The sequence below is a fragment of the Lonchura striata genome, chromosome 2 (genome assembly GCF_050655825.1).
Source record: "Lonchura striata isolate lonStrDom1 chromosome 2, ASM5065582v1, whole genome shotgun sequence".
NCBI classification, from domain to species: domain Eukaryota; kingdom Metazoa; phylum Chordata; class Aves; order Passeriformes; family Estrildidae; genus Lonchura; species Lonchura striata.
In genome coordinates, this window is record NC_140704.1 from 126164161 (window position 1) to 126186373 (window position 22213).

Here is a 22213-nt window from a genome sequence, read left to right on the forward strand (position 1 = left end):
AAAATTTGATCATTAAAATATCCTGTTTCCCTAGCATGTCGAGACACTCTCTTTCCCAAGTATGCAACAGGACTCCCTTTCAGTGCAGTAGTGTATATATGTAGAGTAGACCAGACTATAAAAATATATAATTATTTCTATGGGGTTTTTTTCAGCAACTCCAGAAACTCCATTACCTTCCCCTCCACAAGGCTCTGGACAAGAATACAAAATGTCTGCAAATCAAGCTTCAGTCATTGCACAACAATCTATTTTGAAACAAAAACCATTGTGATATTTTTATCTCTGTCTCATCCTTTCTTCATTCCCTTCCTTCCCTTCCTTCTATTCCTTTTCATGCACTAGATAAATTGGTAGAAGACTTGCACATTTAAAATCTCAGGTTGATAAAGGAAATTATTTCCTCAGCAGCCACTACTAAGTGGATGCTCCTTAAAACACCTCATGATTTGGAAAGTAATGCTGTTCTGACTACTGCATACAACTGTAACTGTGGACGCTGCAGTCTGACAGATATGTATAGAAGTAGATATTATTTTTAGATCTTATAAATGCACAGATTCATATTTTTATTTCCTGTTTTAGTTGTCTTAATATTTTTGTTTTAGATGTGTATATAATTTTTTTCATTGTAATGAAACTGCTTAGTGCTTGTTTAGCTGTGAATTGTAGATATGAAAAAGTGGGTTATTCAGGCAAAAGCCAAGATTCCATTAATAGTAGAATATTAGGCTACCAAAAAAGCACATGAATTGAAAAAAAAGGAAAACATACTTAGTGGACAGAAAACCCCAAATCCTGATTTGAAAGGACCATCTCTTTCAAGTAAAATTTCAACAAAAGCATTGAATCCTCCCTGCTTAACAGTTTGTATGAAGCAGAAGGCCTGCCTGGGTGAATATGCTTGAGGACTTCTTAAAATCTATATATAGAACATGTGTAGATATTATGTCTATATATAGTCAATTGGCCAGTGCTGAAGCATTTATATTGATAAGTACTTAGAACAAGGACTGGTAGGCTTTTTGGTCTGGACTAACTAGTACTTTCCCAAAATATTTATGAGCACACTTTGGGAATTAGGCCAGTCTAGGGACACTTTTCACCAGGTTCTTTGAACACTTCCCTTCTCTTTAAGAGTACAGAGAGTATCACAGAACCCCAGAATAAACTGAGTTGGAAGGGACCCACAAAGATCATCAAGTCCAACTCCTGGCCTTGCATAGCACGATCCCCAAGGGTTGTCCAAATGCTTCAGGGTTTTCTGTGACCACTTCCCTGGAGAGCCTGTTCCAGTGTCCAACCATCCTCTGGGTGAAGAACCTTTTCCTACTATCCAACCGAAACCTCCCCACACAACTTCAGGCCATTCCCTTGAGTCCTGTCTCTGTCAGCACAGAGAAGAGATCAGTGCCTGCTCCTCCTCTTGCCCTCACAAGGAAGTTTTAGACTGCAATGAGGTGTAACTTGGGCCATGTTATTTGACCTCAGGGCAAGAGGACACTTTGTGATGTTTGGTTTACTAGTGTAAGAGTAGCCATTGTGTTTATTTGTCTGACTGGGTGGTAAATGCATGTTTCAGCAATCAGTAAAATTCACCCACTGAAAAGTTGTAATTAATGTAGTAGTTCTGTGTTTGGGGAGTTATGACTTACTAATTGCAGTGCCTGAGTTCAGCTCCAGGTGTTCCTGGTTTGAGCCATGGTATTTCAAGCCAGAAGGCAGCCAGAAGACAGCACACCCTCTCAATTCACATACTCATCCTCTCAATGTCTAAGTTTTCAGAAGCATGCAATGACTTGCTTTTCTGTGATAAGCCCCTTTCTCCACCTCTTCCTCCCCTTCCAGTCTGGGGATCAAACCTTGACTAGGCTTTGTGTCTGGAGTCCATAACAACCCATCTGGATTTGGACTCTCTGTGAATTTGCACAAAGTGAACCTTGTGACACATGCTCACTTGGGGCATTTATACTACTCAGTTACAATTTGTGAAAGTAATCTTTTATGATATATGAAGTGATATGTTGTTCATACGATACTAGCATCATAAGAAAATTGCCACTTCACATATTGTATTTATTCCAGACAGCAATGATTTAATACTTTAAAGCAGACTTTCTACCAGAAGATATGTAAGAGAGAAACATACAAAAAAGAGATAATAATATATTGCAGTTTGCAAAGAGAAAACATAGTGGAGTCAGAAATTCTTCAAGGTGAGATGTTGATCATTCTGAATCAGACACCTTCATTAATCACAGCATCCAGAGATGGTGCAGTGCCACCCTTGGCTTGTAAAAGTTGCTCAAACAATCCAGAATGATTCTTCAAATACATTTTTGTAGGCAGGAAATGCAACACAGTAAATGCTGAACTGACCTGAACATTCAAAAGGCTTTAATGAGAATGCACCTACCACCATGTAGACACTGTGTTTCTTTGTTATTTTAAAGTAGTTGCTTTTGTAAAGACTGTATACAGTAGCTATTAATGTTTGCCTTTCGCTTTTGAGATCTTTTTCCTTTTTGCTGTTTACTGTTTGGTTGTTTTTTTTTTAATGCATTGCTCTTTTTACAAGTTCCTTTTAATATGAGTTTTTATGATAGATTAAGGTACTGAGGTTTTGCCATTAACTTTAAGGGTATCCAGACTCTGCTTTTTTTACAAGTTGGCCACCAATGCTTTACAGTGATACACAAAGGTAGAACAAGTGTGAGAGATACTGAGCAGCCCAAAAGTTTACTGATTTGGTTCAGATTTGTGTACTTATCATATAAAGAGTGTTGGACTCTAGGTGGATCCGCATGAATTTACTGCGTCAGATAAATGAAGTCAACTATATGAACATGGCAGTATTGGTCTGACTAAAAACATATAATTGGAAATAAAGATCAGTCCCCAGGCTGGCCACCCTTGCCTTATATAAAAGATGTGCATAATACCTTACTTTATTTTTCACGGTGAACTTTAAATATCAAGTGTACAATAAAATGTTGTCACACACTGCCAAAATGTACTGGAGGAAAAATATACTTTAGTATTTTGTCTGACAAAAAGCTGTTGTCTATTTTGTACAATATATTACATTTTTGAATAAGAACACCACTGTAATTTATTGGGAAAAGCTGATTTATTTTATAAATGCAACATTATTTTTGTAAACTTAATTATGAAAAATCAGAAATGATTAGTGCTGTTAAATATTAAATTATAATGAGATGTAACTTTATATGTTTGAACTCTGATACCAAGTTTTTGTATTGAGCATTTGGAATTGAAATGGTTGCTGGAAATATTTCAAATGGACTGTTTTTCATCAAAGCTCAATAAAGAAATATGAATGATCCAAATGACATATTTGCCTTTTAGTATTTTTTTTTTTTTTACTATTTACATAAACAATGAGAGTGGTTTATATTCCTTACACAATGAATAAGTATATAACTAACATGCTTTCATCTCTACAGTGTTCACAGCATCACAGAATGGCTGAGGTTGGAAGGGACCTCTGGAGGTCATCTAATCCAACCCCCTCTGCTCAAGCAGGATATTGAAATCATATGAAAGAATCTGATGGTGACATTTTAGTTGATTCTTCTGTAACATGGCAAAGTATTACATAGCTATGGTCTTCAGTTTTTACTTCTGACTCAGAACAGAACTGAAGCACATGCTTAATTCCATCTGTGTTTAAAATTAACCATATGTTCAACAGTCTGGTTTTTTTGGACAGGGATAACTTAAGAAATCACTGCCTTTGCTCCAGTGCATTGTTATTTAGAAAAATTTAGGTGCAATTTGATAGAGATATTGTAAACTTTAGAATTACTCTTTACAATATTTTTTTTTTTTAGATAACCAGTATTTCCTCTGTCTTGGAAATTATGTTCAGTTGGATGTCTCTTTACTAGATTTTGAATGGAAATGGGGTTAGGTTGTTAGTTAGTTTGTTTATTTTGGGGGTTTTTTTGTTGTTTTGGTTTCTTTTTTTGTTAGTAGTAATAATACAATGATTTGGGCTGCTTACTTTTGCTGAAATGGGCTCTACTCTGGAGTGCAGAACTACAGGGAAAAGCTGCCATGGAGACTCCATTTTGAATGCTGGAGATCTTCTGGTGCTTCTGAGGAACTTTAATCAATGGCTGATTATTTTACATGCAGGAAACCTGTAGTTATGAATGATGATTGGGGTGTAGGAGGTTTATGATTTTAGGGAACTAAAAGAGTTTTTTTTTTTTCTCAGTCTACAATGAAAGAAATATGGAAACTCCCTTACAATTCTATGCTGTGAAGTGCTGACAGAGTATTTTTCAAGATTTTAATAAATCAGCTTTACAAGTAGCCCCAACAGGTGAATTAGGAGTATTTGTTTTACAGAAAGAGATAGATGAACTAGCTTTCAGTTCTAATCATTATCCAGAATTTCTCCCAACTAAGGAATTCTGAAAGTGAGCAAAGATATTTACTGTGCTCCAGTCATCTTCTGTGACAGGAACTTTAACGTTCACAGAATGTAAGAGAATTTGTTATAATTCTTTGTTTTATTCATATACTTGGAAGTTCTGCTTTTACCTCAAGGATGTCTGTCAGTCTGTGATGGCCTAACATTTTATTATGTCTTTCAACAGACTATTTCTAGTTGTGTACCACCATTTGTGATATTTATGCTAAAGTATATAATAAAAAAATACTTAGATCCACATTTTAATAAAATTAAATTAATTAATTGGTTTGCAATTAATTTTTACATTTTTATATTTGGCTTGATAAAGATGCATTAGCTTTCTTCTTTCCCTTTATTCTCCCTAGGAATAAACAAGAAATGGAAAAAAAATATTTATCACTAAAATTAGTGTTACAATGGGAGCAATGCAATTGCACTTCTCTTTCTTCTGTTGTTTTTCTAATATGAAGATAGAGGAGATGGTTGACATCAATCACTGCTTTCTTTTGATTCCTTATTTTCTTGTGGAAAATCCAAGTATTTTCATTAATTGAATAGTCTACGTGTAAATAAAAAGCCTTCTATGAAGCCAAAAGCTATATTTGATTGCAGAGGGGATTAAAGGTACTCAATTGCAGGAATATATTTTCAAAAATTTATTTCATAAAAATTAAAAGGTATGCCTGATTTCTAAATGAAAACATAAATATTTCTATTAAAGGGTAAGAAACTTGAAGACATAATCAAATGTAAAGATTCTTCTATAATGACAGTGAAAGAGAACTTACATTTTGTGTCACCAACTATAATAATTTCCTTTTGAATACCACCTAAACAGGATGGGCAAAATCTCATCAAGACATGCCTAGCCTAACATGTTTTTATGACAATGATCTCTATTCCTTAATATTGTGGTGGAGCTATGATTGCTACTGATATTATGCAGTTCACCTGAATCAGGTGTTAGTCAAAGATGTCATGTTGATCCTAGATTTACTGATGCTGCTGAGAGGGCAGCTACCTCCTCACAAACAAAGCCTGATGTGACAGCCTCTCCAAGTCACATTGTGGCAGGACACCCTTGCATCAGCACAATCACCCAATGATTTGGGGCCTGACACCACTTCTTCCTTTTGCAAGGGTGAATGTCACCAATGTCTGACATGATGAGGTGAACAGCAGCAAGTGCTGAAGATTTTTCATTTAGCCAGTCTGGTCAAGGGGTAGTTTCATCTAAAGCTTAGCACTCTCCTCTGAGACTAGAGCAGAAAGCCTAGAAATCCAGAGTTTTTAAATGTCTGTGGCTTTGATCTGAATAGCATTGGCTGGTCTTTTTGAGTCTTAGTATAGCCAGAGTTGAACCATTGAGTGTCCTGTGTCTGATTAGGCTCAGTGACATTTTGGGGTCTGGCCTCCTAGCTAACCTCCTTTGCCAGTTTTTTTGGTGGGTTGACCAAACAGACAGCAGTTGCTGTTTCAATTTTAGAATACTGAAGGTCTTCAAGGAAGCATAATCATAAAAAGAGATATGTCCCTGGGACTGAAATTACCTGAACAAGTTAAAGGGGTTAGTGATTGGTTAGAAAAAAATAAGAGTATATAATAAGGCGTTCTTCAGATTTTCAAGGGAATTCTGTGAAAGGAGGAAGGAAAGAAGACACACAGAAATTGGCTAACACTGTTGATTCCACAAGGAGATTAAGAAAACCTCTTTAGGGGAGGTATGAGATTGAGATTTGCTCAATATATTCAGTGTGGTTTGGTGTGTGGTTTAGTGTATCACCTGTAGATTGCGAACTTCATACTCAGAGCAGCTGATTTATTTACAGTTTTTATTTAGCAATTCATAAAATATATCCCATCAGCTTAACATGCCCTCAGGTGCCCACTGGTAGCTTGTTGGCTCTTCACAGGGCAGCTCTACGGGGGGGTCTGGACACATTCTGCATCACAGCTCTGGGACCCGTACTCTAAGTATTACTTAAACACATTCTTTACCAATGGGCTGTAATGCCATGGGAGTGAAACAATGCCCTTCTTGTAGCCCATGGCAGTTCTTGCTGTCACCAATCCCCTTTTATCATCAAGCCTTGTTTCATGTGACACAGCTGAACTTGCCAGTAGTATCACCTGCTGTGACATGCTCTGTTTCATGCTTCTCACAAAGCCAACTGAGACAAGATAAAACTTTGGTTGGGTTCTTAGTTGCATTCAGAGTCAACATTTCACTTTGATACAACTTTGGAGCAAAAACCAAAGTGTTGGATCTGGTGATGTTCTCATCTGTCGCTTTTATGTCAGCCACCCAATATGCAGAGTGTTTGTGTCACCTATTACAATGGCCCTTATTTCCTGTCTTGTTCAAATAAAACAAGTAAATAGGTTGGGTTACAACTGCTCTCTAGTTAAATTAGAATTAATTAACAGAACACAGTTTTGAGATCATATTAAACAGGTTTTTTTTAGTCTATGCATTTTGCAGCTTAAATGAAATGGTGCGGCTCACCATTACGTTTTGATCAGCAGTTTTTTTCTTCCCTGTTTTTTTGACCTCCTCACAATTGAATGAATTTTCATGAATATGACTGCCTAACAAAGCATCCAGTTTTTCAGATGTCTGCCTTTTGTAATTTAAATAATGTAAGCATATGAACATAGAGTTTGAATTAAGAGGCAAAGGCAATCTCACCAAAAGAGTTTATTCAATATATTTCCAACATCATCTATTTCAAGATATAATTAAGATTACCATGGCCCAAGTCTAATTTACTGTGGTTTCCAAAAAGTGGAGGAGATAGCAATTGTAATAGAGGACAAGAATTTTCCATATAAAATTTTTCATTGTCATATTAGATTTTTAATGAGAATTAGTCTTGATCAGAAATGTAATAAAATGGAACAATATTCTAAAATATGCGGACAGATGTACTATAAAATAACAAACTTTATATATTTAATTTATGTACTATGAAGTACACTTTTCTTTTGCAGCATGAACATTAATATCCATTTTTTATCTCAACACCAAAATCACAATTTAACTGTAGCACAATCTGTCCTCTATTGTAATGTGAGATTTTTTGCAGATTGATTAAAATAGCATTGTGTGATTAAACACATAGAGGCAGATATTCTGTCCTTGTGACACTGTGCCTCTTCAGAGATTGACAGCCTGAGGTGCTGCTCATTAACCAACAAATAATTTGAAAATGAAAAGAGGGATGGGGTCCTTCTGGAGGGCAGGAGAGGAATCCCCATCTCCCTGCTCACGAAGAAGGAAGTGTTGGAGCTTTCAGCTTTTGACTTTGGAAGGAGACATCTGCTTAAAGAGAAATTTGCACTTTGAAGATAGGGGTAATAGTGGGGAAAAAATCCCTTAAAAAATATAGTGCTTTAAGTCTCCAGGGAACCCAGTTAGAGAGGATAGATTCAAGGTGTATTGATGAGCACAGAAGGGCAGTTAGTCCAGGAAGTAACACAGTACTATTGCCCTTTGCAATGCCTCAGCTTTTGGAGGCATATCAATATGTAAAAGGAAATCTTTCTTTTTTCATGGTCAGAGCAAGCTTGAAGGCACCATGGTGAACAGAGAACCTCTTTAAACAATGAAGCTTACATGCAGAAAAAATATTATTTTGATTTGGAAATAATTAAGTTTATTAATTTTTTATACAAGTCGATCTTTCTGGTATTCTGGGTGCTCTTTTCAGACTTTAAATGCTTGGAATTGACTGTGATATGTTAGATGTCATCTTTGTGTTCTGCTTGCTAAGGGGGCGTGGGGCAGTGAATGAAGATATAAAAAGGTCAATAAGAAGCCAAAGCCATGGAAACTCTCAGATCCAAAGATTATCCCTTCTCCAGCACAATAAATAGTCTCATGGAACCTACTTCAACTAAAGCATGTAAATAGAATCATTTCCTCAAATTACTGTCTTCAAACCTAATATAATTTGCTGGTGATATAAGGTTCTTTAGTGTAATAACTATTAATTGCATTGCCCTGTCCTCTCTCTCACCTGAATCTTATCTTTCCCAGAGTAAGAGTCCTTATTTATTTACAGCTTAATTTATATTGAATCTTGTGCCTGAGAATCCTTGAACCCATCAAGCTTACAGCACTTGTGCTGTCACACTGCCAGCCCCATTTCATGAAAATTCAGGCTGAGTTTCCTGGAGCAACCCCCTCTGCCTACTAGAATATCTAGAAAATGCAAAAGAAAGCAGCAAATTTAGAAGGATGCAGAGCACGCTGTCATTTCTGTTACTCACTGCTGCTGAATTCACTACCTGCAGAGTATGACCTCTGAACATGTTAGCGACTGCATGGTTGTTTCTCATGTCACAGGAGACATATGGTGACACAAAGGTCTGTGTGCTGCCACTCATTTTATCTGCAGAAGCCACATTTGGATTGTTATGGGGAGTGTTTGGAAGGATGCAAACAGCACAGCTATTTTATCCCATTCTTTTGTTTATAATGCACAAAAGTATGAGTCATCCTTTGGCTCTTTGCACTTAATTTCATTCATAAATATTGAAGTTGGCATACTAGTAAAAATATAACATTTAAACCTTAGCTGATGCATCTTACTTTTTTCTAACACAGACTTTATTAAAATAGTTTTTTGTCTGTGTTTATCTTCTAATACCACTTGATTTTATTGCAAGATAGTTTAAGATTTTAGTCTAAGTTTATGATGTGACTGTGGGAGAATAAAGAAGTATACCAGTATTTCTCTAAATGAGGCATCATGGCAGTCAGAGTGTGTGCTACAATGCTTTAAAGTGGCTCATCTCTGAAGTTCTGTAATTTGGGTGCACTGTGTATTACAGGTTAATCCCCAGTACACACAAACCAATTCACCAATTTAAACCTCATTATTTCCTGTCAGTTTGTTTTAAACTGCCACCACTGCAAGGCCAAAGCTGTGCCTGTTGTCTACTGTCATTTGCTTTATATATGGAGACACTGAGAGTTATTTGTTGACCTTTGAAGTAAAATGTCGAGCTCCTTTAATATTCTTTCATTTCAGATGATGAGGAATACCACTGAGAGTGCTCAGTCAGTCCCACGTGACTCCTGTCCTCCCTGGTAATGAGGCTAAGTGGCACAAGTGACCCCGAATGTTAGGGAGCAGCAGAGTGCCTGCTCCAGGATGTCTATAGGACTACACCCCCTGTATCAGCAAGGGAGTTTCTGCTTCTTTTTCTCTGGAATAAAGGTAGCTCAGCCTCCACTAAAGCTGCTGCTACATTGGAATGATTATTATCCATGCATTGGTCATTTTGTTTCTTTATACATAAAACACTACAGTGCAATATTATGACACAATAATATTATGACACAATACAAAGCATAGTATGATTGCAAGGAAAATTTTACTAAAGACCAGCGTAAGTCTGCCTTACAGTTTGGTCACACTTGTTGTGTGAGTAAGCCAACCTGAGGAAAAAATAATAGGAGTCCTAGAAATTAAGAGTTATTTGGGTATCATTTACTCTTACAACCTAGTGTACAAACGTACCTGCCTTCTGAACATAAGGTAGAGCTCTTCAGGCTAAGACATTTGAGATAGCATCTAAAAAAACTACTTTGCACTCTGACCTGATCCAACAGAGCACTTGAATAGTGCTTAAATTCAGAGTCATGGCTGACTTCATTGGAGGTGCTGGTAGGAAAGTCGAGCACACTGGGACATGCTGTACCACGTAGGGATAGGCAGTGTGCACCGCGTGCCACCCTGTGGAAAACAAAACACTGCAGTGCTGCATCATAAAAATTATTGCTGCTTCACCCACAGTTGTAAAAACACCCCACCCACTTTCAGCAGAATGGATGTTTTCTCCCATCCACAGTAAATAACATAAGAAGACAACCTTAGTCTGAGCTAAGTGTCCTCTATGAATTACAAATGCTCCCTCAAATCCTCATCATTTTGAACATAAAATTAATCACAGATGGAAAGGTTGTGATTTTAATCCTTGGACTTTTTTTTTTTTGAAGGAAAGAGAAGCTCTTTCCATTAAGACTTAGAGTGCTGGTCACAAGTTAGATGAAAATGAACCAGCAGTGTGCCCAAGTGGCCAAGATGGCCAATAGCATCCTGGCCTGGATCAGAAATAGTGTGGCCACCAGGACTAGGGCAGCAATCATCCTCCTGTACTTGGAATTGGTGAGGCCACACCTCAAGTTCTGTGTTTAGTTTTGGGCCTCTCCCTTTAAAAGACATTGAAGTGCTGGAGTCCAGAGAAGGGCAATGAAGCTGGTGAAGGGTCTGGAACATAAGTTTTATGCGGAGTGGATGAAGGAGTTGGGATTGCTGGACAAGAGAAGGAAGTTGTGGTGAGGTAGGGGTTGGCCTCTTCACCAGGCAACTGGAGAAAGGACAAGGAGAATGGCCTCAAGGTGCTCAAGGTGAGGTTCACGTTGGACATTAGAAAAAACTTCTTCACTGAAAGAAAAATAAATAAATTCTGAAATGGTATTTATTAGATACTGTTAAATACTGAAACAGGCTCCCCAGGGAAGTTGTAGAGTCACCATTCCTGGAAGTGTTCAAAATAAGAGTAGAAATGCAACTTGGCTGTATGATTTAGTGGGCATGGTGTTTGGTCAAAGGCTGGACTTAATGATCTTGGAAGTCTTTTTATACCTTAATGAGTCTATGAAACCATTATCTATGTGAGAAGTACTGTTAGAACTGAATGTTTGGCCACCAGCTGGGTAGAAACTTTTGTCCGATCACAAACCTGTGCCCACAAAAAGTTGCACTCATATCCTTGCAGCCAGGTTGGAGACTGAATAGACTGTGAGACCCTGCAATGTGTTCTAACACTTTTTGACACAGCCCCTCTCAAAATGGATCTTGTGATAGGAACTTTGGGCTATAACTAACACATGAATCTAAACTTTGGCACTGATCTTCAAAGGTATTTTTCACCTACCTACTACAGAAATCAATGGAGCTGGCTACCTAAATAGTAATTTAGTGCGCATGTATCTCTGAGGATCTGTGCCTTTGATCTCAAAGTATGTCAGTCCAGCTCATTACAAGCTGTACATTTCCTTGAAAAAAGAATATATGAGTTATAAATTAAGGATAAGATTAATTAATAGTGGCATTATAACTGTAGCAAAGTAAAGAGACTGATTGCCCTGACAGAGAAACTAGAAAGGATAATGGATTTAATGGCATGTGTTCTAATGGAAAAAAATAACCTCTTACATGAGTCTGTCATATCTGAAAAAAATGTGGCTACCATTTACAGTTCATATAGGGACGAAAAGGTTTATATACTAGCAGTATATAAATCACTGAAAAGAGTAAGTAGAGATCTTTATAGTAGCAGTGATATATTTTCCCTTGTGGAAGCCTTAGCCCAAATTTGTATCTACAGAATCTCTCTGTATCACAAGGGACTGACATATCTCAAACACCCAGTGCTGGGGAAGGATGCATCCTGAATGGAGACAGACTCTTTGAGAAAACACCTATTGAGGAACAGGAATGAAACCCTCCTGTACTACTGGCTAACTCAGGGATCTCATAATTTAGCTTACTAGACTGCCATGGCTGTCGTTTGAAGTATGTCTTGAAGTATGGTAAGGACAGAGAACCTAAATCATGAATGAGAATTTGATGGGTGGCCAGTGAGCTAGGAAGTTTAACGTTCCTAGTGCAGATATTTCTCGTGGGAATTCATGTGTGTTAACCACTGAGGTGGCTGCTAAAATGAAGAAGAGGTGGTTTCCTTCTTCTTTTCCATTTTTTAATCTCCTTTAGGAAATTTGATTGAATCCAGAGCCATTGAGGCTAAGATTCTTCTGGCTGTGTATACAAGTAAAATTTTAGGAGCTTTTTCATGGGACCATGGTGTTAGACAGAAATTTGAGGATGGCAGCTAGCACCTCAGCTCCTCTTAGGTCACAGAATAACATCATGGCTTGGGCTGGAAGGGACCTTTGAAGGTCATCTGGTCCAGTATTGAGCAGGGACAACTTCAGCAGATCAGATTGCCCAGAGACCCATCCAACAAGACCGTGATTGTTTCCTGGTATGAGCCATCTACAGCCTCTCTGGGGAACCTGTTCCAGTGTCTCACCATCCTCATTGTAAAAATTGTTTTCCTTGTACGTAGTCTGATGTTGGAGAACAGACAAAACCAGCCTAGAAATCCTACCCCAAAACTTGATAATGATGAACAATCACTGCTCAGCAATTTCTACATGCTGCAGGATGACACTCTGGCCTCTGAACCACCTCTGGGTCTAACTATCCTGCCAGCTGTCATACTGCAGGCATCATACCTGTATCAGTACAACATAATCTCAAAGATATAATGCTCTGATATGGCTAAACTGCTTTTAGAAGCAGGTTTGCATTTTCAGGAATGTCTGTGCTAACTTGGTATTCTTCACTTATGTTGCACTGTGCAGCACAGGCGTGTACTTGTGTGCAGACATTCCTTTGCAAACCTAGTTTTCAGTGCTATCTTAAAGACGGGTTTTTGCCACTTCCCTGAATCTGATTTCTTAATTTTCCTTTCCATGTCTGCATGGATATGGTGGAGAAACTAAGTAAATTTGAAAAATAAATATAACTGAATATGATGTAACTGCTACATAAATCTAGAGTCAAGCTGATATAGAATGAAACGTGATGATAGCAATAATTTCGCCTAGAATTAGTGTGCTGAAATTAATGAGACTAAAGGATGCATGGGGTGTCATCATGCTTAGAAGCAGGAAGTTCATGCCTAAGTCTGATGGCTGTGAATGGTCTCAGCTTGCAGTTAACATCCCAACTGCACTTGTCCAAAGTTGCAATAAAAATAATAGAAAATAAAATAAGGGTTTGCAATTATAGCAAACCCTTGGTTTCATATTCCTAAGGCTTTTGATTTAAGGTGCTGGATAATGAAGAAGTGCCTATGGAACAAAGTGATGACCACACGATGATTAAGTGCATGGTCCAATTTGGGAATGCAGGGTGGGGATGCACAACAAAAAGAACTGTTACCTAAGCTCTCCCCTTGGTCTGGGCTGCTGAGTGGGGGCCAGCCCTCAGGCAAAGGTTACAGCAGCCCTGAGGCTGCTAAATAGACAGATCCCTCTGCAAGTGCAAGATTACTCCCCAAAGAATGTTATTGACTGTTCTGTTCAATTTGGTTTTAAATGATTCATGTACTAATTGAGCTTCTACTACTTACCAGCTGAAAATATCATTTGACCTGCCTGTTAGGGAACTTGGTCTTGTTCCAGTGTCCTGACAATTGTCACTGTGCAATTGACCACCACTACCAAAAAACAAACAAATGCCTGTAGAGCGAATTATGTTGACTGAATTTGCTAGGTGAGTGTGCTTGGATAAATATCACACTGCAGTTTATTTTTTCAAGAAACAAAACTATGAAATGCTTCAAAGCACCAAAGCAAATGGGCAGAAACCAGAACCTAGCGCATTGTTCAAATGTCCTGGTTCATGCTAATAACAGAAAAAAAAAAAAAGGAAGACAGCTGTATATGATCTTCATAACTATCTACTAAAACTATAATACTTGAAAGATGAGGCAACAAAGGAACAGGCTTGTGATTGAAAGGATCCCTGCCAGAATCAATCCAACACATATTCAGTTGACTGATGGGGCTGTATATTCGGTGAGTATATACTGACTGACAGGACACTTTTTTTCCCCTCCAAACAAGATGTTTGGCACAGATCAGTTTCTTTCCAATACTTATCTTTTCCCAGGATGTAGGTTTGTATTGGTCTCCAAACTAGCCTTCAAAACCTCAGAGTGCAGGGAAATGGTAGATGTCATCTAGTGATTGTCCTGAAGCACTATGGGGACAGTTGTTGCAAGAATTAGACAGAAGGGACTAAAAAAACATAATGTCCTGATCTTTCCCTATTATTTCTTCAGAAAGGAAGGCCAATTTTTATCTTTGAGAGGAAAGACTTATTGGATCTATAAAACCCTATTCAAAATCTGACTTGAAGATTCATGAGCACTGAGTAATTTTGGATTTAGCTTTGAATAGTATATGGTTTTGTTTGGGTTGTTTTTGGGGTTTTTTTTTTGTTGTTGCTTGTTTGTGTTTGGTTTTTGGAGGTTTTTTTGGGGTTTTTTTTTGGTTTTTTACGTTTCATTATTAGTGTAATTTCTTTATTTATTGTATAAAAAAGAGTCCTGTCACTGATATGATGTGTATGAGGCTAAAATTGTCTGTGTGAAAACGAAAGAAGCAAGTGCTCAGTGGAAAGAGAGCACTGCTGTGATTCTGTCACTTGTTGCAATTACAAATGCATCAGGAGAGTGTATTGTCTGGAGCCAGTGTGTCTCTAGGGCTGATACACTGGCAAACCAAGACTACCTCACTACCAACAACTTACTGTGTTCTCACAAGCCTTACATGTTTGTACATATTTTCTGTGGTGAGAAATATTTTTATTTCTAGCCAGACCTTCAAAGTACCATGAAATAGAGCTAGATGTGTGCAATACTGTATTTGGCCTCCTGCATTCTGCCATCTTCAGTGTGAACTTCAGCGTGAGCCGATGGGTTTCAATATGAGACTGAGTTCCAGAGGAAGTTTATCTGACCTTCCATGAGTTTATAGGACCTGGACATGCCTTGGGAAACAGCACAGGCCAGATTGTTTATCCCTCCTCTAGAGGATAGGGGTCAGGAAATAATCTGGCCACACATGCTAAATGTCTGAACAACACTAGTATTGTTCAGAGAAATGATGAAGGCAAAATAAAGATTATGTTATCTGCAAAAAAGACACATTGAGGTCAATCAGCTGAACACATTGACATTAGGATACTTCAACTATAACCATGAGAATCTGCTCTTCTTTCTATTAGGTCTTACACAACTGACAAAGAGACAATATATGTTTTTCTTCTGAATAAACTGTATAAAATTATATTGAGACTTACAGGTATATTAATCTTACCAAGCATAGGAAAGGAAAAATCTCCACAGAAATTAAATGAGCAATTTTGAACCAGTTCGATGATCCTTTCATTTTATTATAACTCACATCACTTTCATAAAAGAAAATCACATCTTGAAGAACTGCCTCAGTAGAACACCCACCTAATTGTGTGTTTCAAAAAGATTTAAACCTGGGATTGAGTGATCTGATGAATCAAAGCTTTATATATCAGAGCACTCCTGAGCATGCTAACAAAACACTGGAAAAGGAAAGGAGAAATATATTTGGTCATCCAAGAAAACTTCTTTAGTCTGTTAAGTAAGTAAAAAGTTATAAAGGTGAAGGTAATAAACAGGTTTGGTTTCTTTTTTTCTCTAAGTAAAAGGAAAAGAAAAAGATAAATGAGAATGAACAAGTGAATTTTACAACAGCTGAAAGGATGAGTAAGAAAACAGTTCTCATGTTTCTTGGTTATATGAAAATGGGATCAGAGGAGAGGAAGAAATCTGTATTTATTATCTTTGAAACCTATGGTAGTAAACCAAGTTTTCCTTGAGGAAAAAGAGGAATTACTCATGAGGGCAGAGTATTTTTTCTGTAATACATTTGTGTCCCATCTCACCTCCCTCTGTGTGATGGCCACTTTTTGTCTCTGGGACTCAGCATGCTCCTGGGGTGCCTGCCTGGCTGGCTGGCATTTTTGGGGGGTGGGTCCCACAGGCAGGGAGGGCTGTGGCAGAGCAGTGGCCATGGAGTGTGGGACCCTGCTGCAGCCCAGCACCCAGAAGAGCCCTTATGAAAGGCACAGTTGTTCTTACTCCAAACTTTGTGTAATATAGTCTTAATTTTTTTTTTTGAAACTGATGGAACTGTAACAATTAGGGAAGTCCAGGACCTGTGGATGCATACAGCCCCTGCCTACAGTTCTACAGTATTTTTCTCTAACTTTGCTCATTGTCTCAAAGCCACTTCTAGCAGTCTCCATTTTTCATAATAACTTTGTGAACAAAGATAATATGGAGATTTTAAAATTTGCTGCTTTGATTTTTGACTTATTAATGTTAAGAGGTCAGATGGATATTTTTTTTCTGTTGCAACCCAGAAATATCATAAAACTCTACAGGCCAGAAATGTGTAGAGAAGATGTATAAGAAATTGAGATACCTTATTTCTAACACATAATGTTCATACACATCAGTGCACAAAATAACCCACAGCTCCAATTCACTTTAGTGTCACAAAAACAAAAGAGAATTAAAAATTTGAGATTGCTAAGAAAAATTGACCTGCAATATAAATTGGCATTCAGATTCTTCAGAATTATATTTTTTGACAGGGAAAGTTCTGTTGCAAAATTTTTAGACATTTATTTATTTTAAATATTTATATTTGTAAGCTTATTTAAATAAAGCATAATGTTATGGTACATACAAATATGAGTTATACATGTATATATTTTTATATTACATTGATCAACTGCTGCATGCACATAACTGACACAGCTTCTTAGGGATTCCTAGCAGATTCAGATTTTTGATTCTCTGTCGATTATATAATAAACATTGAATTATTCCAACTGTTCCATTAGTTTTAGGAAGAAACTGCCTCTTGCAGTATCATTTTACATCTTATATATATACTTAGACACCCAAAGTAAGATAAATGCATCTTCTTTCTTCCACAGAATCTCCAGCTTAGTATGACACCTGAAGACATTATTTTTCCCCTTCAAAATCATAGAAGTTTAGCATGCTACAGACTATTACCTTAATTTACACACTGAACTTAACTCAAATTTGTATAATCTGGAAGGAACGTGGGAGATAATACAAAGAAACCTCCTTCTGGCCTAATAATTTTGCAGTATGAGATCTTTCAGTCCTATAGAACTGTTCTTTGCAGACACAGATATAAAACAATACTCTTGGTATTCAGGAGGGTATATTGAAATGCAAAAAATCCTCTCTTGGTTATTTGATCTTGCACACTACAAATACAGCAGTCGCTGTGTCTGTGAAGATCTAAGTGGCCACATTACACTTCACTTGTACAGCTGAATAAAATATAGATATAATTTTTTCTAAAATCTAAAGTCAAAAGGTTCACCAAGGATTTCTTTATTGTATCACTGAACTTCCTGGCCAGTTTCCACACTATAGACTTTGGGGTCAAATCTGAACATTTAAGGCACAAAGAGAAAGGGGCAGATTTGACACCTCACAGAAGAAAAAGCTGATACAGCAACAGTGCTCAAATATAGCAAGATTCAAAAATGACCTTCAGAAAAAGTGTCAAAAAACAAATTCATAGATTCTTAATTGTGAAATGCCAGACAAAACACCAGGTCCATTATATTTCTCTCAGAACTGAATTCCCATAGATATTCTTGGGGCTTTTTTTGTTTGCTTCCTTGTTTGTTTTTTTTTTTTTCCTTAATTTCTGAGGTACTGAGGAAATGGTATTTCCATTCCTACGCATCCCAGCAGGCAGCAGGTGCTCAGAAGGTCTGAAAAACAAAAGTCACCTGATTTCGAGAGAGAAATATACACATTGAAGCAAGTAGAATATGCCATGCCAGGAAACTTCTATTTTATCATAAAATAGTGATACAATTACATAACATCACATTAAAACATTGAAATAAATAATGCTTTAACAATGACTTTATAAAAATGTACGCTTTAAGAAAGCAATCTCAGTTCTATGCTAAACCACTATTTTTTATAGAAGATGTGGCACAGGTTTATATAGTCAGACAATTACTCCTGATATAAAAAAAACAATCCAATAGGCTTTACATTGTCTTTGCAGATATTGTAAACTACATGATTCCCAGAAACTTTTATATGCATTCAGTACTATTATATGAACCAAATATTATCCTCTTAAACTACCAGAATACAATATAAATGAAAAAAAGTTTTCATGTAGCGTTTTATCTTCTTGTGTTGGAAATTATTCAGTGAAATGTCTTCAACTAATTCTGTTGTATAAATTACTAGGAAAGCTATACTATTTTTCTGTGAAAGCAGGGCACGTGCACAAGTTCACAATCTCCTAGATATAAGCTGCAAAGGAACTCTTTATAGTCTGTTTCATCTTTTACTTCTCAAAACAAGCAGGTAACACTGCAAGGAGAGCATGTGAAGCAACCTTGCAGCTCACCAGTGCTACTTCTGGACTAGTAGGTGGAGGATATTTCAATGATGCTCCAAGAACTGGTGAGACAACAACCAAGGAACCTCATATCTATGCAGAGAATAGTCTCTTACAGTGAGCCAGTCTGTCTAGAAACATTTCTCTGTTTTTCTCTGCCCATTTTATAGTCTGTTACTTTCCCCAACCTCAACATTATGAGGGCAAAAATCTGTTTAGGAATTGACAAGGAATTGTTGAACTATGGACTCCATTTTTTGTTGTCAAATGTCATTACATCAGGTTTCTTCTTTTAGTTCATAAATATGTTCATATCTCTGTGCAGTTCTTCTTCCAAAAGTAGTATTCCTAGCCCCTAAAATAATCTTCTCAGCTCTTAAAACTCAGGACCTGCTTTTGGTAATCACACTGGAAAACTGCTGATAGACAACCAGCTTTAGTTAGAGTGCTTTGAGACAGGCTCAGTAAAGGATAAAAATGAAAAGTTTGTGTTAACTTTGTGTTTCTTGGGAAGACAGTCAGAATCACATGGAGCAGGTCATTGTGATGTCAAACTTTCAGACTCTTCTTTTTTACATTAAAAATACTTCCTGAAGATACTTGGTACTTTTAATGAAGATTGCTGGCTTTAATATATTTATTTATGTGTGTATGTATTTCTTTATTTATTATTTAAATAAAAGAAGCAGAAGCCAGTTTTCCTGCTGTCCTAGTTCTGGAGAACTGTTCTTGCAGTTTGTATAAATATATTCACATGCTAGTGTGGTTAGTATTAGTTTACGAATAAAGTATTTTACTTGTGGTCTTTTGTCTGTAAAATGTGATTAATTTTAAATTAAATCATGACCCAAACAACACTTGAGACTAAACTGAAAGGTGTTATAAAATATGTATATTGATTTTAGCCAAATGCAATCTTTTTTGATAAAAATACCCTTTGATCCATAGTGCACCAAAAACTAGCTTTCCTGACTTTGATAGCGCAAAGACATAGAGAAGATGTCAGACATGAAATAAATAAGTGAGAAGTGCGGAAAAATGAATGAGGTGACATAGTACTGTTTGAGCTTTGTTGTCCCTGCTGTACACTACAAGAACAAGCACTTCTTGCTAATATGATGGAACAGCTCAACAATTTTCAGGCACAAAGACTACTTGAGGGAAAATTCAATAAGTTAAGAATACCAAACTGTAATCAGACCTTGGGGAAGAAGCAGTATTGAAACACAACTTTTTTTTGACAGTTTTGAGTGTAGCTCTGGTGGTCTGTTTCAAAAACTGTCAAAATGATGATAAGTGGTCTTAGGAGTTTAGTTTTGATTCTTATACCAAATAATCTGGCAACCTTCTTGGTATTAGTGCTATTAGCAATTTAAGAAGTCTGATTTTTGAAGGAGAAAAGATGCTAAAATAGAAAAATTACTATGCTGAATGTAGAGTAATTACTTTTCATGACATCTTCATCGAAATCAATAGGATTGACTAATTAAGACATCTAAGCTGAAATCAATAGGATCTGACAGCTAACACCTCCCTGTAGCAATAAGCCAGCATCAACAATTTTGCATCTGTATTGATGTTAAAATCAGTCAATCTGATTTCCTTTGCTATTTAATACTTAATGTTTTCCTGAACAGCAAAGCCATTCCATACCTAATATGCTTCCCACATTCCAAAATGAAAGCTGATGAAACTGCTGCACCTATATGCATTCTGTAATGTGGTGCACATTTGCAGCTTGTTACCAAAGAGCTTTGATTGACTTGATGTTTAGGTTCTCAATCCTAAAACGCCAGTGGACTATGACAAGGCAATTAAAATATCTGCCAAGGCTAGGAGTGTCAAATACAGAAACACTAACCCAGAATAAGAAAAAAATTCCACAACCAACAACAGCTTTTTTTTTAATTCTTTCACCATCGAGTCTTTAATAGGAAAACCTTTGGGTGGATTCCTGCCAGTTCTCCCTCTGAGGGTTTACCCTGCTTTCCCTTAAGTTTCCAATTTTCCCTCAGTAGATTTCTGTTCATCTATGCAAAGTCTGTGCTATATTACCCCCAAACCTATCCTCAGTACACAGTAGAACAGGTTTACAGAAATCAGTGCGCCTAGAGGGTTTCTGGAGTTGGAAAAAGAGGATGCCATCCAGTAGACATGCAGCTGCAGGTTTTTTTTCCTGCTGGTTGGATTCTGAATCTCATTGAAATTTCTGTTCCTTCTGAATTTCTAGGCAGATGAGAACATCATCTAGTCAACGTTTTCCTTCTTTGATTTGCAGTTTGATGCTGTAGCTGCTCCTGAAATCATGCTGATGGGAATTATAGTCTTCATTAAAGCAAGAATAACCCATTGACATTATGCACCTTGAAGACAGTTCAGGAAATTCAAGGAGAGCAGAGCACATCAAGAATGTTTTTGAATTATCCTGTTTCATTTCCTGGTATTTTCCCTTCCAATCATTGTTGGGTTTTTGCACAGTTTATTTTCATCTTTAAATCAGGGCCAAATTATTATTATTGGTTTTAATATAGTTGTGCACAGAACCATGTGCAACCACTTCCAACCACTAATGGTCACAGTAAACAACTGTTTGAGGACATGTTAGAAGCTTGCTATGGACCAGATGTACATTTTCTCTTTCTCTCAACTTCAGGCACATTTATTTGTAGATGGATTACAAATTTAAGAATGCCTTTATGTGACCTATGTGCTTCAATTCATGAATTTTAAAGCTAAATCTCAGAAATTTTTAAGAACCCAAAGTAACAGAATATCCTGTTTCAACTGTAAAATAAAAAAAACAAATATCCAAAATATATTGTAAGTTGCAATCTTTCATATATCAAATTATCTCTTCATAATTTCTGAGCCAAAGTACTTCCATAATTTCTTGTTCTTGGAAGGACTTTGCAGATGTCTGGATACCAACAAAAAAGATGTTATATGATTCATGTTGGAAAAGAGCTGAAGTTCACGTTTCCTAAACAAGCAGTAAATCTTGATATTTGACGCATTAAAAATTTGCTTTACAAGAAATTTCTTAGTATCTGCATCTTGTATTTGATTTGAGAAGAATTGAGCAGTTTAAATTTGAGATGTGCTGAGTATTTTGTCCTCAACTGGGCTGGCATGAACATCCTTGACATGCAATTTGTGGCTGTTCATCCTGTGATGTCTGCCACAGCTTTGTTCAACTCAATAGTTTTTCTGTTGGATCAGGGCCCAAAGAATTTAATCATCTCTGTTGATCTCACTTAAAGAAACATGGCTTAGAAGCAGAAGATTGCACTCATGTTGAAAGTTCCACCCCTCTTAGGAAACCACACTAAACCGGATTCAATGGCCCCTGAAATGTTATTCTCTGCAAATGTTACTTCTCTGCAAGTGCCACCACAAAACCAAAAAACTTTACTATATTCTTCAAGCAAATGTCAGCTTTTTCTTCAAAACTGTGGCTACAAAGGAGACAAAAATACCTAAAAAATGTGAAAGATATTAAAATACCAAAATTTTGATGTGGCAGGAGCCAAATTGCATTGTGGCTAATAACAAGAACTATAATAGCATGCTCTTTATGGGAGCAAAACAATGTTCATACAAAGACTATGAACTTAGGAGCAATGGATTTAGTTTCTTCATTTTTTTAACATGTATCTTTTGGTAAA

The 22213-nt window shown here is 36.9% G+C and overlaps 1 protein-coding gene and 1 long non-coding RNA gene across 7 annotated transcripts in view; one reads left to right on the forward strand and one right to left on the reverse strand.

Annotated features, from left to right (window-relative positions):
* The window catches only part of HNF4G (hepatocyte nuclear factor 4 gamma), a 61497-nt gene extending 58142 nt beyond the window's left edge, over positions 1-3355 (forward strand). For all 6 annotated transcript variants that reach the window (XM_085572266.1, XM_085572267.1, XM_021550537.2 and 3 more), the window contains one exon: positions 156-3355. In XM_085572266.1, the coding sequence (XP_085428392.1) occupies positions 156-274 (119 nt within the window). In that variant the 3' untranslated portion in view covers positions 275-3355. The remainder of the gene's footprint in view (positions 1-155) is intronic.
* LOC146768410 (uncharacterized) overlaps positions 1-22213 on the reverse strand; it is a 76787-nt gene that overhangs the window by 22324 nt on the left and 32250 nt on the right. The window lies entirely within an intron of this gene.